Source organism: Scyliorhinus canicula, chromosome 9, assembly GCF_902713615.1.
Source record: "Scyliorhinus canicula chromosome 9, sScyCan1.1, whole genome shotgun sequence".
Taxonomy (NCBI): Eukaryota; Metazoa; Chordata; class Chondrichthyes; order Carcharhiniformes; family Scyliorhinidae; genus Scyliorhinus; species Scyliorhinus canicula.
Window position 1 is genome coordinate 25,647,004 of NC_052154.1, and position 16,807 is coordinate 25,663,810.

Consider the following 16,807-nt stretch of genomic DNA (forward strand, 5'->3'; position numbering starts at 1 on the left):
CCGTTTTCCTTCAGGAATTTTCCAAATTCCCCACTTGTGAATGCCGTTCCGTTGTCCGACACCAATACCTCCGGGAGTCCATGTGTTGCAAACGAGGCCCTGAGCTTTTCAATTGTCGATGCTGTGCTTGCCGCGTTTACCCGGTGGACGTCCAACCATTTGGAGTGGGCGTCCACTATCACCAAAAACATTGAGCCCATGAAAGGGCCGGCGTGGTCAATATGCAGGCGGGTCCACGGTCTGCCTGGCCATTCCCACGGGTGCAATGGCGATGCTGGTGGCACTCTTTGACCCTGTTGGCACCGACGTACCAAGGCTGCTATGTCTGTGTCCAAACCTGGCCACCAAACGTAGCTTCGAGCTAGCATCTTCATTTTAGACACCCCTGGGTGTCCGTGATGTAACTCAGTTAAGATTGCCCGACGGCTCTGAGCTGGGACTATTACCTGGGCTCCCCATAATAGGATACCGTCTTCTACGGTCATCTGGTCCCTTCTGCTCCAGTATGGGTGCATCTGAGGCTCCACTGGTCTTTCCAGTTCCCCTGTTAGCAGTAAATGCTTCATCTTGGCTATAACTGGGTCTTTTTGCGTCCACAACCGAATATGTTGTGCGTCTACTGGTAGGGTGTCCAAAAAATTGAGAGTCATTACTGTCTCCTTTCGTCCGTCAGTATATCATTTGCCCGGAAGAAGTAACACATTCTCTCCACATACTGGGACCAGTCCTCAATAGCCGGGTCGAATGCCTCTAATCTCCCAAAAAACGGCATTTTAAAAATGGCAAGGCTTACCCTCCGAGTGCGGCAGCTGGTCTCCGCAAAACTCTTAGTTTACCTCATCGCCACTGTAGTAATCCACGGGAGGCAGGAGTTCCATCACCACACCAATATTTATTTACAATAACGATATTACAGGAGCAGCTACAAACAGTGCTGCTAGCAGTCCAGTCAACTTAAGACTGCTCACAAAGCCTACACAGGTGATTATATGGCCCCCCTCAATGAGCTATCATTGAGGGAGCTCATACTCCAATTGGCCAACCAATAAAGCCAATTGTAGTTCATTACAAAGACCTTATGAAAAAAAACTGTGGTTATGAAAATATCTCCTCCCAAGTTAACGGATCCCTGCAGAGCTACATAAACAAACTGAATCTCTCCTTTGAAACTGCCTTGACCTGTCAATCAAAAAGCTTTTAGCAGACAATGGGGCATGAAATTCAGTTTAAACAAAGCAGTTCAAAGCTTTTAGCCTTCTAGGCATACAAATAGGCCTCTATACTTTAAAGGGCAATGAAATGGACTGTGTGAAAGTCACTTCAAAGGTTTCAATCACTTCAAAGGGATTGCTTTACCTTCATCTCAAAGACCTTTAAATTTAGCATACTGACTGACTTTTTAAAAGGGTTTAGGGGTACAGGCTGGATTAATTTCACTTTGTTATGAGCAAAGGTTGCAGGTGGGGAGAGCAGCCAAAACGAGCCCTATCCCAGTAAAGACCTCTGACCTGAGCCATTCCAGACCAGCATAAACCTCCCACAAAGGACCCCTCTCGGCACCCTGACAGCAATTTGTATAAGGGTACTTACCACCTTGCTACCCCTTGGATAGCAAGGTGCCAGGCAAAGACAAGGGCTGAAGGGAGCTCTTGGTGGGGGGAAGGGGGGGGGGGGGGGGGTCCTTGCCAGTGACTAGGGTGGGAGGACTGCTCTTTGAGATCGGAACGGCAATCTCAGGAAGTGAGGAACCTGTCAGAGAGATCAAGTCCCATTCTCCCAGTTATAGTGCAAAACCGGTGTGCCATAATAGAACGGAAAAGCTGATTCGGCTAACAAAATTTTCCAAGTGCCGTAGCATGCCATGTCGAGGTCATTCCTTGTGCCAACGGGAATCACTCTGGTTTTCCACTGACAGGAGCACCGAGTCTACAAATGGGAGAATCACACCCATAATGTTTAGACATGGTCGAATTATTCGAACAATCTAGCTTCAAGTGTGGACAGTTGTTCACCTGCTTACAACTATATTAGCGTCTATCAGCCTTTCAGAATTTGCCATCATCTTTACCATCAACTATATGACTTTAGTGAAACTTTAAGTATTTCCATGGAATATTTGGGCTCATAAAGATTCAACTGATTGGTATAAAATCACAATTTTGCTAAGTTTGAAGAACAGTTGCCATGTAGTTATTTTAATTATGGGTCCAACATGTGACATTTGACCTAAAATTTCAAAATTATAAAATTTGCTTAAAGATGGGTTTTTAAATTAGAGAAACAACTGACTTTTCAGAAATTTGCACAAATTTTGGTATCACAAAGCATTCTGCCACGGAGGAACGCTTCAACAAGGGAAAAGTCACTCGGTTCCCCGTGTAAATGTGGGACACCAATTTTGAAAAGAAATTCTGGGATTTTTACTTCATTAACTGATATATATAAAAGTTTACACAATATTAATGTTTTGTTACGATCATGTCTGACAGCTACCTACATTTGGTTATGATTGATTTGAGGAAAAATGAAAATTGAGCCATTACATTTTGAGGATTTGAGCCAGGAAATGAGCGATTAGGACCATTATTGATTCAAATAATGTTTTCAGGTAGAAACTTTAATCGTATCTAAGTACATTGCATCAGAAATTGTTCCATAATGTCGTATAAATATTACTATGAAAATTTCCAAGTTAAATACACGACAGAAATAAATCTCAATGGAAATAAAAGGCAAGGTTCCGCGTGTAAATGGGACACTAAACTATCAGGTTCCGCGAGCAAATGGGACACTAAACTATCGGTGTCCCTTTAAACTGGAAACCAACATAACATCAACTTCATAAAAACAAAAATAACATGAGCACATTAAAACTACCAGTATAACTACTTTCAGCAACAATATCTGGTCCTGGGGAAATTACTGTTCCGCATTTGTTTACTTTAATACAAATTTCGAAGATATGTTACTCAAGTCTTGCTCATCAAATTTGTATTGAAAAGCTCTTCCAACTTGAACTGTGGAAGGTTCTGCCATTACTTGAACTATGTCGACCATGGGATGGGTAGCCTGACATTCAGATGTGAAACTATAGAATCCTGTTTTGTCTCTTCTCATAAATTTCACCTGTACTTCATCTCTGCGTACATCAGTTACCATTGCCATGTAGACTATGCATGCTGTGCTGTTTTTGCCAAGTTCAAACTTCACGGCCACAAAGTCATTCACAATGAGCTTCTCTGGTTCTGGTGAGGCTTTTCCTGTGTAGACTGCACACGGACCAATGGTAAGATGGTGGGTAGTGTCATGGTTTGCTGCATCATGAGTTGCTTTGGGACTTGATTTCTTCTTACCAGATGATTTCTTCTTGCTGTTTTGTTTCTTCTTTTTCTGCTTGGATTTGACATGCTTCGGTCGGAGTTTGTAGAAAGCTGAAGCAGAGACAGGCATGTCTGGATGGGCCTTGATGAATTGGCAGTGCAGTTGTGAAATTGAGAGTTCCATGACGTGCCTAGGTTTCAATGTTTTCTTGCTCACTAATTTCTCATCGGGAAGCTGTTTGGAATTAACTTCATAGAATTCATGGATGGCTTTGACTGTCTCAGATGACAGAGGCCTTCTGCCTGCTTTGAGTTTGTGTGCTTTCTGTAAGAGCTTCCGGCTGATGCCAGACTGCCTGCAGAATTCTCTTTGAAGCTTGTGCATCCTCAAAGCATTTAGTGTGGAGGCAAGAACTTTTCTGGTACTAGAATTCCGTGGAGCTTGCAGTCCAGTTGTTATTATTTCCATCACTCCTGCCTGAAGTTTGTTCTCTGTTCCAATCCCAGCTTCTCTAAAAGCAACAGCTTTAGTGGGTGATGATTTCTTTATGAGTTCCAATGTAGTATTTATACAGTGAGACCTTCTCTTTGGCAAAGCTTTTCTTACACGTTCCAGTGCTTTATTTCTCGCAATATCAGTACGGAAATCTAAGGATTCTTCTTCAGGAAGCATGCTGTTTGCTTTTAGTACCTGAACAGTCCTGTTCTGTAATTCGTCATTCCTGTTTGCAAGCTCAATTTCCTTAGCTTTCAATTGTTTTCCCATTTCCTTTAGCTTTTCTTCCTTTTCATTCATGATTTTCTCATAGTCTTTTAGAGCTGCCATCTTGTTCTTGTTGACTTTAATTGCATACAACTCCCGTCTTCTTGATGAAATAGCTTCCTTTCGTTCTTGCGTGTATCCTGATCGCTGTCTACGTTTCTTTTCTGCTTCCTTGATCCTTGTAATCTCATGCTGCTGTCTTGTCTGGGTTTTCTTTAGTCTATAGGATCGATCCTTCTTTCCTGCAGCTGCCTTCCTTTCATTCATTCTTTGCATCCTAATCCTGGCAGTCTCATTGTTATTGATTTTCCTCTTTAGCCACATCTCTGCTTCTTCCCTTTCCTTAGCAGTGAGATTTCTTTTTCTTAGAATGTCTGCTGCTGCTGCACACTGTGCTCTATAGTATCGGCTGTAAAGCAATTCACGTGTCTTTTTCTCTTCGCTTTTTTGCGGATTTGTCTTTGCAACTTTATCTTTCCACTGTTGAGTCTTGGATTTAAGCATCTTATCATTTGTCTTCTTTGAAGTCGACCGGATAGAAGAAGAGCTTGTGGAGGCGTTGGCAAGGTCACGATGTGCACATCTGATATGCAACTTTTTAGGCACTGCCTTTGTTTTCTTAATTGGTGATGGCAACTTTGAAGATCTGTGAAATAATATTAATACAATCATTTTACAAACAGTTCCTCACTTTGTCTTATTTTTATGTACCACATAAAATTTGATGCAATTAATCATTACACTTAAAATAAAACACCCTGCCTTATTTAATTATTCATTTATATTTAGCTTAAAATAAATTGTATGGTTAAGTTACAGTAAAAAAAGTAGCACACATGAATGAGTAAAACATTTGTATACTTATAATGTGATGCAATTAATCTTTACACTTAAAATAAAACACCCTGCCTTATTTAATTATTCATTTTATTAGCTTTAAATAAATTGTATGGTTAAGGTACAGTATAATAAATATAAAACATTTGTAGGATTAAAAAAGATTAACCAAAGCACAAATTATGGTTGTAAGCTTTAAAAAAAAATATTATAAACAGAGTTTACAACGTAAAGACTGGACACAAAAAAAATGGTTTCCCCATCCTACTTAAAACGCACACTGTGCCTTTCTAGCACGAGTGCAAAAGCTTCCTGGTTGATTTAAACTGTTTGAACATTTAAAAATAACCCTAATCTACAAAAATAAGAAAGAATCTCTCAAGAAATCTTTAACTTACCTGTGATTCATTGATGAATTCCAAATCGCAACGTAAACGGAAGAACAAGGTAAAGCGCGGGACACAATGCCGTTTCATTCATAAATTTTAAAAGTGTAGTAGTTCACGTGTTCTAACCTCGCACACGAGTTAAGTCCATCCGGGTGCTGTCGAATCAGGTGACTTTTCGATTTGTAAGTTTTGCCGGTAGTGTCTTTCGCATGCGCAAACATGGAAGACGTAAAGTTTTCGGGGACACCGTTTATCATCTTTAAAAAGGTATTTGCAACTTTTTTTGTTAAAAATGTAGGCTATATTTAATGTTTTATGTTGTAATGTGTGCTGCTAATGTATGTTTATTTTATACAAACAAGACTGACTTGCCAACGGAGTTTTAAAATTTTTTTACATACCTTTGAAATTCGAGATCCAGCGTAAATAACTGGACACGAAAATTTACGAAATTTGCATTTTATTCAAGCACAAAAATGATAGACAACATTTAAAATAAGGAAATTTAATACTTTCTAGAATTAACCATTATTGATAAAATTGTGATAAACAGCAAAATCATTCAAATTCATTAATGAGAAGGAATTATACAGCACTAAGAACAAAGAGACATTTTCATGTCTCTAAAAAAAATGTGAAAATGTGGGGGACACGAATGATAAAAGTTATAAATTTGAACAAGATCATCTTCTGTTTTTCTTTGACCCGAGTACATTTGAATACCCAAGTATAATCCTCATAATAAAATTAATTTGGGTGGTGTGTGTGTACATGAATTTAGCATAAAATATGCATGCAAAGTGAATACCCATTAAAACCACTCTTGGCCTCCAAAAAAAAAATCTACCCATCATGTACTCATGTAAAAGTCTTTTTGAGGCAAGAGTATAATAGTCGGCTTTTATATGGGTAATATTTTTAAGGCGGCATAGTTAGCACTGTTGCCTCTCAGCACCAGGAACCCAGGTTCAATTTGGTCTGTGTGGAGTTTGCACATTCTCCCTATATCTGTGCAGGGTCTCTCCGATGTTCCCAAAGATATGCACCTTAAAATAGATTGGCCATGCTAAATTGCCCTTTAGGGTCCAAGGCTATGGAAATGGGACAAAGGATTGGACCTAGGTAGGGCTCTCTTTCAGAATGGCCTCCTTCTGCACTGTCGGGATTCCATGATTCGAAGGCACTTACTTCAACTAAAACATACCTGCCTGGCACAGCTAACATGGCTCGCAAATTAATCCACAGGTTATAGTGGAAGTGACACATACACTAGCTGTGGATTGCCTCTCATTCTCTGTTTTATTAAGGAACCTTCCCCAACTCCCGCACCCCATTATCAGCTGAGTCTGCCATTTCAAAATGTGCTTGCAGGTCAGGGCAAGGAAAGGGCCGTGCCGTTAGAATATGTAATACTGAAGGCTCACAGCCCCTGACCCAGACCTTGGTGCAGGGGGATTGCACTAGTCAGCATTCGCAAGGGCTAGGGTTGCCAACTCTAGCTGGTCATTCTGGGAGATGTTGGTGCAAGTGACGTCATAAGTGAAATTGGGAATACTATAAAGCAAAATTTGAAAAACATTTTTAGCCGATCATCGCAGGCTTGAGATTTTGTCTCATTTATTTTAATCACCTAATGATTTAGCGCCACTTTTCAAGCTGAAGCAGGAGGGTTCCAGACTTGGGTTCCTGCTGATCTTTCCTCCTGGGATCATCAGTTCTACATCAGCAGTAATGGGCTAGTAGCTCCCAGCCATGGAAATAGAACGGGGATCACTCTTGGCTTCCGCACAAGAATGGATGAGCTGGTGTGACTAGCACCCAGTATCATGGATCTGCCTTCCTCTCTGCTCTTCAATAACCTACTCATCGGTACTGCTGGGCAGGGGTTGCGGCACTGGAGCTGCTGGGAGGCAGCCAATGACACCACTCCTAAGTGGGACTCTGGCTCAACATCTGAGCTGGTCAAAATCTTATTAGAAACCATCATGATCCAGACGTGTCTGGCGGTGATTACTGATTTCCCATCAGTAACTCTTCTGCTCATTCCTTGTGCGTGTGTACATATGTCGACAGGCAGGTACAAACTACCTTCGACTCACTGTTGCACACAGCCAAGTTCACTCACTGATTACATGCAGCCCCAATTGATCCCTGTTGCACAAGTTGAGGAACACAGCACAGACTTCTCTCTACACTGTTACAGCCCCAGACGGACCCATAATTCAGGTTAGGAAACCAGATAAATTTTTCAATTTGTAAACTGTGAGGAAAGGATACTTCACCCCCAGGAGTGATGCCACTGATAAACAGGGATATTTTTCCTTTAATAGAATTTACAGTGCAGAAGGAGGCCATTCGGCCCATCGAGTCTGCACCGACTCTTTGAAAGAGCACTCCACCCAAGGTCAACACCGCCACCCTATCCCCATAACCCAGTAACCCCACCCAACACTAAGGGCAATTTTGGACACTAAGGGCAATTTATTATGGCCAATCTACCTAACCTGCACATCTTTGGACTATGGGAGGAAACCGGAGTACCCGGAGGAAATCTACGCACACACGGGGAGGATGTGCAGACTCCGCACAGACAGTGACCCAAGCCAGAATCGAACTTGGGACCCTGGAGCTGTGAAGCAATTGCGCTATCCACAATGCTACCGTGCTGCCTTGAAACAAACTTTATTATTAACACAGGACTAACCTCATTAACACTCAATGTAAAAACAGCTTTTCAGTTAACACTTAAATAGTTCTTAATAAATAAAGGAAGGTCTTTGAGCTTACTTTCCCATCTTATCTAAAATTTCAATAAATCGACATCTAATCCAGGACAAATGCCATTTTTAAAATAAAGTTAACACCTCGCAGCTTAATTCAAAAAACTCTTTGTGGAGGGAAGCTTTCTGAAGCCAGTCTGAGAAACACAATTTCTTTCCTCAGAGCCCAGAGCAGAACTCCAAAATCAAAATAAGACCAGACACAGATACCAAAGCCTGCCTACTGTTAACTCCTTAATCACAGCTTTATCAAACATAGAATCTGGATACCGTAACCCAAGTTATTTTAGTAACATTACTGCAACAGACCCATTCCTTTTTGAGGGACTGTTATTTCCCTTTCAGATTAAGAATATTTCTTACCTGAGAATGCATGGTGGTGTCATGTCTGACCGAACAGACTGAAGTTCAAAGCAGGGCATCATAGTTCATTGAAATTCAACATCCCACCCCCCCCCCCCCCCCCCCCCCCCCAATTAATCCCATTGCAGCCGCCAAAATTCTCAGATAATCCATGTCTTCATGGCCTTTTGGGCTGTGCGATGTTGGATACAACCATGTCTCAGAAGTGCGAATGATGTGACTGTTTTGTTTAAAACAGTATTTTTTAAATCTCCTGGAATGCTTTCTTTGGCTATCGGGAGACTGATGCTGATTGAAGGAGACCCCCAGGAATTCTGAGAGGGTTGGCAACCCTAGCAAAGGCTTGATTGGCTAGGCCTGGCCTTCATTTATTTTAAACCCTGGAAGTTGGTCCTTGCATCCTATTTCCATATACGCTGTTTATTACTCTTCAATCTGTCAACTCCTCCCCATAAAAAACAAAATCATTCCACATTCTTCACACCTTAATTGACCAGCAGAGACTGGAGGGATTGTGGAAAGGGTAATGAATAATGAGTTGAGCTTTTTGATGTGATTGTGGAAATGATACTGTGGTTCTGAAAACTTTTACACAAGTATATACTGTAATTATAAATGGGAGGAAGACTCATCATATTCTGGAAGATAAATTTTCAAATCCAAAATTAGAATTTGGATGAAGTTGAAAAGCAATAATGGAAATCTTGAACTATCCTACCATTTTACTGGACTCCACAAACGAGTATCCTCAAACATTTATGCATTTCAAACTTGAAGCTGGCAAACAATAGTCGCAAGGAGCCGAGTTTATTGAGGAATCTCACAGTGAATCCAAAGTCTGAATTCCTAGTTAAGATCGGAACATTCCCTTGGTAATTGGGCAATTTCAGTTGAGCCTAGCTGGACTGCACCAAGGGAGCATAAGGTTGTAAAAAAGAATATTATTACACCTTATATTGAAATTAGGTTTTAAAAACTTCAGTTATCCCAGAATTGCTGAAGGGTTAAACATTTCCATATCCAGCTGTGTCACACAAGCTTTTAGCTAAAGTTGGAGGTTGTAAGGAAAGTATTCCAAGGGCATATCTTGCTGGTGATGGGGCTCAGGAAAGGGAATCACAGATGGTCATTATCAAAGGTGGCATTAGACAATGTGGGATATTTTCATCACTTGTATTGGTGCCAGGTTGGAGAAAGACATAATCATACAAAATTGTTATGGTAATGGGCATTTTCACCTTGGGAAAGGGATTATAAGTGAGAGGAGTTAGACAAGCAGGTAATTGATATCCACATTCTTGATAATGGGGAGCCGATGATAAATATTATAAATATTAGATATTAAAATGATTATAGACGGTAATAATTGGTCGTCATTCCCATATACTATGCATAATGTAACCTTAAATCGATAGTCATGATTGGACATAGGTAACTAGTGACAAATGATTGTGCTAATTTCTTGGAACGGAATCTGAAGTAAAACTGTCTAGAGAATTCTTCAATCTGGGCTATCTGGCATCCCAACGTGGAATGCCACTAGCCTGTGCTATATACTAATTTCTCGTAACTGAATGTGAAGTATAACTAGCTGTAGAATTCTTGAATCTGGGCTCTCTGGCGTCCCAACTAGGAATGCCACTAGCTCGTGCTATAGCATTGTAATAACAGCATAGTTTATAACTCCAAGAGTCTTTGTCTGGTTTCTCATGAGTGAGAGAGTAAAATACAAGAAAGCCGAAAAGCTGAACCTTTTCCCGCAATACAGGGCTTGAAGATATTGGGGAGTTCCCTGATGGCTGCAGCATGAGCGCATTTGGACAGTTACTCCGTTAAAAACTAACATATTTTATTCCCACCAAGATTGGAAGGCACAGTAGAAATAGCCAATGATTATCCCCCTTCTGAAGCACAGAGGATGAAAGACTATTTAATTGCCATAAATTAGATTAAGCATAGAATAATTTTATGGTGAAATGCTTGAAAGTGATTCTGAAGCAAAATTATCCTATATCGAAATAACGTCTTGTATTTTCAATCAAAATATGAATGCAAGTCATGGGGTCATTTTGAGATCTTGCTCTGTCAGGAGGAACCACATATAGTGGGGGTTTGGGTAGCAGAATCAGGAGTTACTTGCAGGTGAGTTAGCTAAGAGTGGTGCCTGGAGTCATCTCCATTTAACATCCCTCAGAAGCTCAGGCACTGATCTACTTTGGGTGTGGAAATCTTGCAAAGAGTATCAAGTAGTTCCTTATTGGTTCTGACCTTTTGGTTAGTAGCATTTCTGGACTCTGCAATTTTTTGAAGACTTCAGGAGGCAAAAATGATAGACTAGTGCCTCCCCCATCAGAGGCGACTCTCCGATGACTTGGTGTACGTGCAGGCTTGGTTTCTTGGCTTGCCGTAGGCATATTTCCCACTTTACCTATGAGACATACAACAAACAGCAATGAAACTGACACTGACTTCTGAAGTACATAGTAAACTAAATTACTTTTAACTTTACGTGTGGTATACACTTACTCTGATCACATACAATAACCATACAGAAATCAATGCAACATTTCACAAACTTTTGAAATATCAACATAACTGACAATTTATGTGTTCTGTGTGATCAAAGGAAATATGTTAGTTTTTAAACTGAGTATATTTCACTCTCCCACTCACGAGAAAATAAGTCATCAATTGTTTGCAACGTTTAAGTTGTGTATTCTGTGATGGAGGCAGAATTCAGATGCTGTATTATGTATGGCAAAATGTTTTCTTTTTAAAAAATATACAATTTTGAAACAATTGCAGTCAATATTGCTTTGTCCAAAATTCAAAATGCCGACCACAGTTCATCTATCCCAGAGAATAGAAGCATGTTATTTTACCCCGAGACAAGTCTGGATGCAGAAATTTGGTTCTTGCTGCTTAACAAACTGTTGGTCTTTTGAATATTGGATACTATACACGCCACATCTGGTTCAACCCAATCGGACGCAGGAAAGGATCGAGGGGCTGGCAGGTCTGTAAGCTTGCAGATAAACAAGTCACAAGGTTCACAACTTGAGCACAAAAATCAAGCCTATGCCCCCTAGTGCTGAGGGAGTGCTGCATTGTCAGAGGTAGCCTCAGATGAACTGTTAAACCGAGGCTCTGTCTGCCCTCGCAGATGGATGCAAAAGATCCCACGGCATTATTTTGAGCAGGTGAATTATTGTCCACACTTTGTAAACACTTCATTGGCTGCAATGCACTTTGACATGTTAGTGGTGAAAACCACTGCAAAAATGTGGTCTTTCTTTATGTCCTACATTTGGGGCAGCACGGTAGCATGGTAGTTAGCATAAATGCATCACAGCTCCAGGGTCCCAGGTTCAATTCCGGCTTGGGTCACTGTCTGTGCGGAGTCTGCACGTCCTCCCCGTGTGTGCGTGGGTTTCCTCCGGGTGCTCCGGTTTCCTCCCACGGTCCAAAGATGTGCGGGTTAGGTGGATTGGCCATGCTAACAAATTGCCCGTAGTGTCCTAAAAAGTAAGGTTAAGGGGGGGGGTTGTTGGGTTACGGGTATAGGGTGGATACGTGGGTTTGAGTAGGGTGATCATTGCTCGGCACAACATCAAGGGCCGAAGGGCCTGTTCTGTGCTGTACTGTTCTATGTTCTATGTACATGGCTGAATTATCAAGAGGGCTTTGCTCCAAGAGAAGCTCAGATTATACACTGTTTAAAAATATTGACATGTATAAAAAGACAAGATGATTTGCTCTGATCTGATTCTGACTGCGTGCAGATGGGCTACAAAGCATATTGGGGCGGCACAGTGGTTAGCACGGCTGCCCCACAGTGCAAAGGATCTGGATTCAATTCTGGCCTTGGGTGACAGTCTATGTGGAGTTTGCATGTTCTCCCAGTGGCTGCATGAGTTTCCTCCGGGTGCTCCGGTTTCCACCCAGAGTCCAAAGTTGTGCACATTAGGTAGATTGGCCATGCTAAATTGCCTTTTGTAGTGTCCAAAAATGTGCAGGTTAGGTAGGATTACGGGGTTTCAGGAATAAGGCGAGGAGTGGGCCGAAATGGATGATCCATCAGAGGGTCGATGCAGACTCGATGAGCCGAACCTGCCTTGACATGAAGAACTCTGTTTCATAATTTTCAACTAACTGCATTGCACGGCCTATAGCACGCAAGGTAGTTAAGGGTGGTCCAGGGAGCTGTCATCTACATAACTTCCTTCAGAGACTTTGTCACAGGCTATAGGGAAACAATAGAAAATATTTGGTAACCTTTGTTTTGAAACAATTCATATAATGTGTAGATTTAGTATTATACGTTTTGGTTGCTTGCTGTACTTAAAACACATCTGTTAATAATTTACTTGTGACAAATCTATTAGGTTCAACTTTACATTTTGGTCCGGTGCTATGGTTTTACTGGCTTTTGAATAGAAAGGAGGTATCCCTCATGCTCTCTGTTGTGATATGTTGTATTTCAGGGTTATTTAGTAACCATGCAGCCTGGTTATTCCATTTCTGGCATCTATAAAGACGACAGGTTTTGGGTTCACAGGAAACTTGCTCTGCTATTAAGACAACTTAAAAGTATGAGAATAAAACCCAGAATATTATCACATTTTTCTCCTGCATTCAAACTGCAAAATTTATCCAATTTATTGAAACCAATTATAAAGCAGAGTTGCGTGTAGCCTTAAAATCAGTCTTCTCATTGTTTGTTTTTTTTTCTCTTCACACTACCAAGTAAATAATATTTACAATTTTCAGTGGTGGTCCTGTACCTCGATGACTTGTGCAGGAGGAAAAATCAACTTAGCAGCTATTGTCGTTAGTAATTCTAATTAACCAGGTTTAACAGACGACAAGGTAAAGTTTGTTTTTGCCACTATTTTTCCTGTTATTTGTGCATTTCATGAACACTGCAGAACAACTTCATTAATGCCTTTCTTTCATAAGGCCTACCTACTTCCATCTCTGTAATATAATCTGTCTTCATCGCTCCCTCAGCCCCCCTCACTGAAACTCTTATTCTTGCCTTTCTCCAGACTCGAGTATTCCAACGCTACCCTGACTAGCCGCTCATCCTCCATCTTCTGTAACCCTTCAAATCATTGTACTGCCACATCTTTCTTTATTCTATCCCACACTAATTTTCACTCACCCAGCACCTCTACCATCACTGACCAACACAGTCTTCAATTACTCAACATTTTAATTACTCATCCTTGTGTTTAAATCCATTACTGGTTTTACCACTTTCTATCTCCATAACTTCCTTCTGCCCTACAAACCTTACCTTCAAACGATATTTCCTCTTGATCCTACCATTGGCATCACGCTCCACAATTCCTTCGTAAAGCGCCCCATCTCTCCACTGCTCTAAACTCCATTACGATCCTCCTTCAAACCCACCTCTTCAAACGCACTTTTGATCACGCCTCCTACTATCTCCATTTTTGTCTTGCCATTTATACTTTTGCAGCACTCTGAAGTATCTTGGGATGTTTTTCTATGCTGAAATCACTATATTGTCATGTGAGAGTGTCCCTTTAAGAAAGGTGTGGTCTCTTATCATGTGACTTGTAGCACGGCTTCAGTGATGTTATTTTGTGGGTGGAGTTGGGCTGTGGCTGTCAGGTGAGAGGATTTATTTTTTGGTTTCAGTTTTTGTATGGTTGCTTTGGACAGCAGAAGGAACAAGATGTGTTTTCCCTGTTTTCATTTTGAAAGCTGTTCCAGTGAAAAGCACACTGGGTGAGGCAAACTGCCTTAGTAATTGTAAAGATAGAGGGGCTATCCGGATGGAGTTTGAAACTGGATCAGAATCTCAGGCAAAGGACCAGTCCCATTCAAGTGAGAATACAGTGTGCTGGGCCACACCTTTAAAAGGGGTTTTGGTTTATTTAGGAAGTCTGGTGGATCAGACCTGAAGTCAAGGCTTTTGTGCTCATCCTCGCCAAATTCAACATAAAGGTTATAGGTCAGGTGAACTTCATAATACACTTTGGAGTTTCTAAGCCCTGGTCCATAACAATATAGAAACAATTTGTTGTTGTTTAAGACACTGTGGCGATGAGGTTCTCTTGTTCCTTAAAGATAAATAATCATCCATGAAATATAAAATATACAACCCACCAAGTTTAGCAGCTGTGCTTTTAATTCTTTCTAAGCACTGATCGGCCAACTTTAGCATCTTCTGCACGTCAGGTGTGATTAACTCCATCTCATCTGCAATACAAGATCAAATTTAAATTCCTCAGGAGTAGTTTTATTCGGGCGTTTTGTATTTACATAAAACAACAACTTGATGCTGACCTACCTTCTGATCAAAATTGTAAGAAAACGTATAATTTGCCAATCTGACATACACGTTTACCTTTTGTTTGGGCGTCTTCTATTAAAGCTTGTGAAATAAAGTTTATGCTCTTCAAGTACTCGCAATAAGCTTCCTGTTAACAACAAAAGAAAAGGAGTCAAGAATCCATGATTTTAGGATAATAGCTTAACTATAATTACAGTATAGCAAGAAAAGCTTTTCCAGATCAACCTGCATCTAATGATATGCTGATTGCTATCAGGCAAAGCACCAACTAGCTCAGTCACACACAAACTGGATAAACAAAGAGGATGGCTGGGTATGGAATAATTCAGCAGACTATCTCAAATACTCTCCTTTAACACGTATCTTTTTTTTGCGTGTGTATTTGATAACAGATCTCCTGTAAGTATTGCTCACAGTAAGTTGAAGGTCAAGGGCATTATGTCATGTAACGTTCTGCTGTTGGATTTCTCTTGTTCACAGCATGAGCAAGAATGTTTCACTCACAAGATGAAGCTATACCGAGCTGGGATGTCCTTTTAATGGCACAATGGCAGTGAAAAGGTGCAACTGAAATCAATTACAAGGAGTTTTTTTCCCCCCGTTATGGAACATAGATGGTTCAATTGAGTACACAAGCATTTAATTCATGTTTCTCATTGCTCTGCCCACTTATGCATTTTATTTTATTTATTCAGCGAGTTCATTGCCATCTCCTTCAATTGCTGCTAGTTTGGTAGCCTCGGTAAATTCCACCTAGCATCCAATTCCAAGTCACTTTGGCAAATTAGAAACAGGACCAAGCGTTGGGAGCCACACTAAGTATTTCCTCCTGTACTCCCAAATAACATCCCGAACACAAAGTCATTATTTTCGCCAATGATTTACAATCCACTCGGTTTACTCTGAATCCCTACACTGCAAGTTGTAGAAAGTTTTTCTTGGAATTTTATTGAATGCCTTCAGGAAGTCTAGGTACATTACTACATTGCGTAGTAATTTGAGTATTATTGAAAAAATACATTTTGTTGAAGCTTTTGTCTTGCGCTCATCAGGATAATAGGGCTTGGAGGGCCGAAGGGCCTGTTCCTGTGCTGTACTTCTTTTGTTCTTTGTTAATACAAATCCAAGCAAAGCAACAGATTCATACTGTACAAGAAGAGAATGCCGATTGGTTGGTAGAGGGGTGCCATGGAGAACGCACCATTTGATGGTGACTGACATTTAACTGGATTTTGTATTCTTGCCATTGGCCTGATGAGTGCCATACACAAAACTTTGACAAATAATGTACTTTTTTCAGAATACATTACATTGTCTTCACAAAAAGGTTCCTTTGTATTTTTTTAAAAGAACATTTCATGGGTAACAGATGGTGAATACATGCTGGAAGTAACTTTTTAAAAGAGCATTTGACAGAATGTTCTTCAGACTCTCCTGTAAATCAGCCTTTTAAAAAGATTTTATATAGGGACACAAGTACAGATATGGCATGGATTACCAGGCAGAAGAGCTTAAATAAAGTAATTACTGCAAATAGTGTGAGGTTGCAAAGGAGATTTACCAGCATGGTTCCAGGGATGAGGGATTTTAGCGACAGGGTTATGTTCTCCTTAGAGCAAGGGGGGTTGAATGTAGCTTTAATCGAGGTATACAAGATTATCACAGGATTGGATAAGGTAGACAAAGACAAACTATTCCCATCAGTTTATGGTAGGAGGATTAGCGGATGCAGATTTAAAGTTTTGGGCAAGAAATGCAGCCGTGATGTGAGAAATAACTTTATCTTTTTAACACAGGAAGTGGTAGTAGCCTATGAGGGTGCAGGAAGCGGAGATGATGAATGATTTCAAAGGGAAATTGAATGGGCAATTCAGAGAGATAAAGTTGGTGCTATGGGGATAGAGTACCAGAATGGTACTACAGGGAACCAGCCTGGCGCTCAATGGGCCGAATGGTTTTCTGTGTCAAAACGACTATGACCCTAATCAGAAAAGTGGTCGGCAGCAATAGAATTTAAATATGCTGTAGAA

General features: G+C 40.7%; 1 protein-coding gene across 2 annotated transcripts in view; it reads right to left on the minus strand.

Moving 5' to 3' along the window:
* The window catches only part of vps9d1 (VPS9 domain containing 1), a 132,194-nt gene that overhangs the window by 103,705 nt on the left and 11,682 nt on the right, over positions 1 to 16,807 (minus strand). The window contains exons 2-5 of one of the 2 annotated variants that reach the window (XM_038806366.1): positions 14,832 to 14,904; positions 14,591 to 14,683; positions 10,721 to 10,880; positions 2,587 to 4,729 (exon numbers count right to left, since the gene is read on the minus strand). In XM_038806366.1, the coding sequence (XP_038662294.1) occupies positions 2,938 to 4,729; positions 10,721 to 10,880; positions 14,591 to 14,683; positions 14,832 to 14,904 (2,118 nt within the window). In that variant the 3' untranslated portion in view covers positions 2,587 to 2,937. Of the gene's footprint in view, positions 1 to 2,586; positions 4,730 to 10,720; positions 10,881 to 14,590; positions 14,684 to 14,831; positions 14,905 to 16,807 lie in introns of those variants that run through there. The other variant, XM_038806367.1, reaches the window with a different exon arrangement.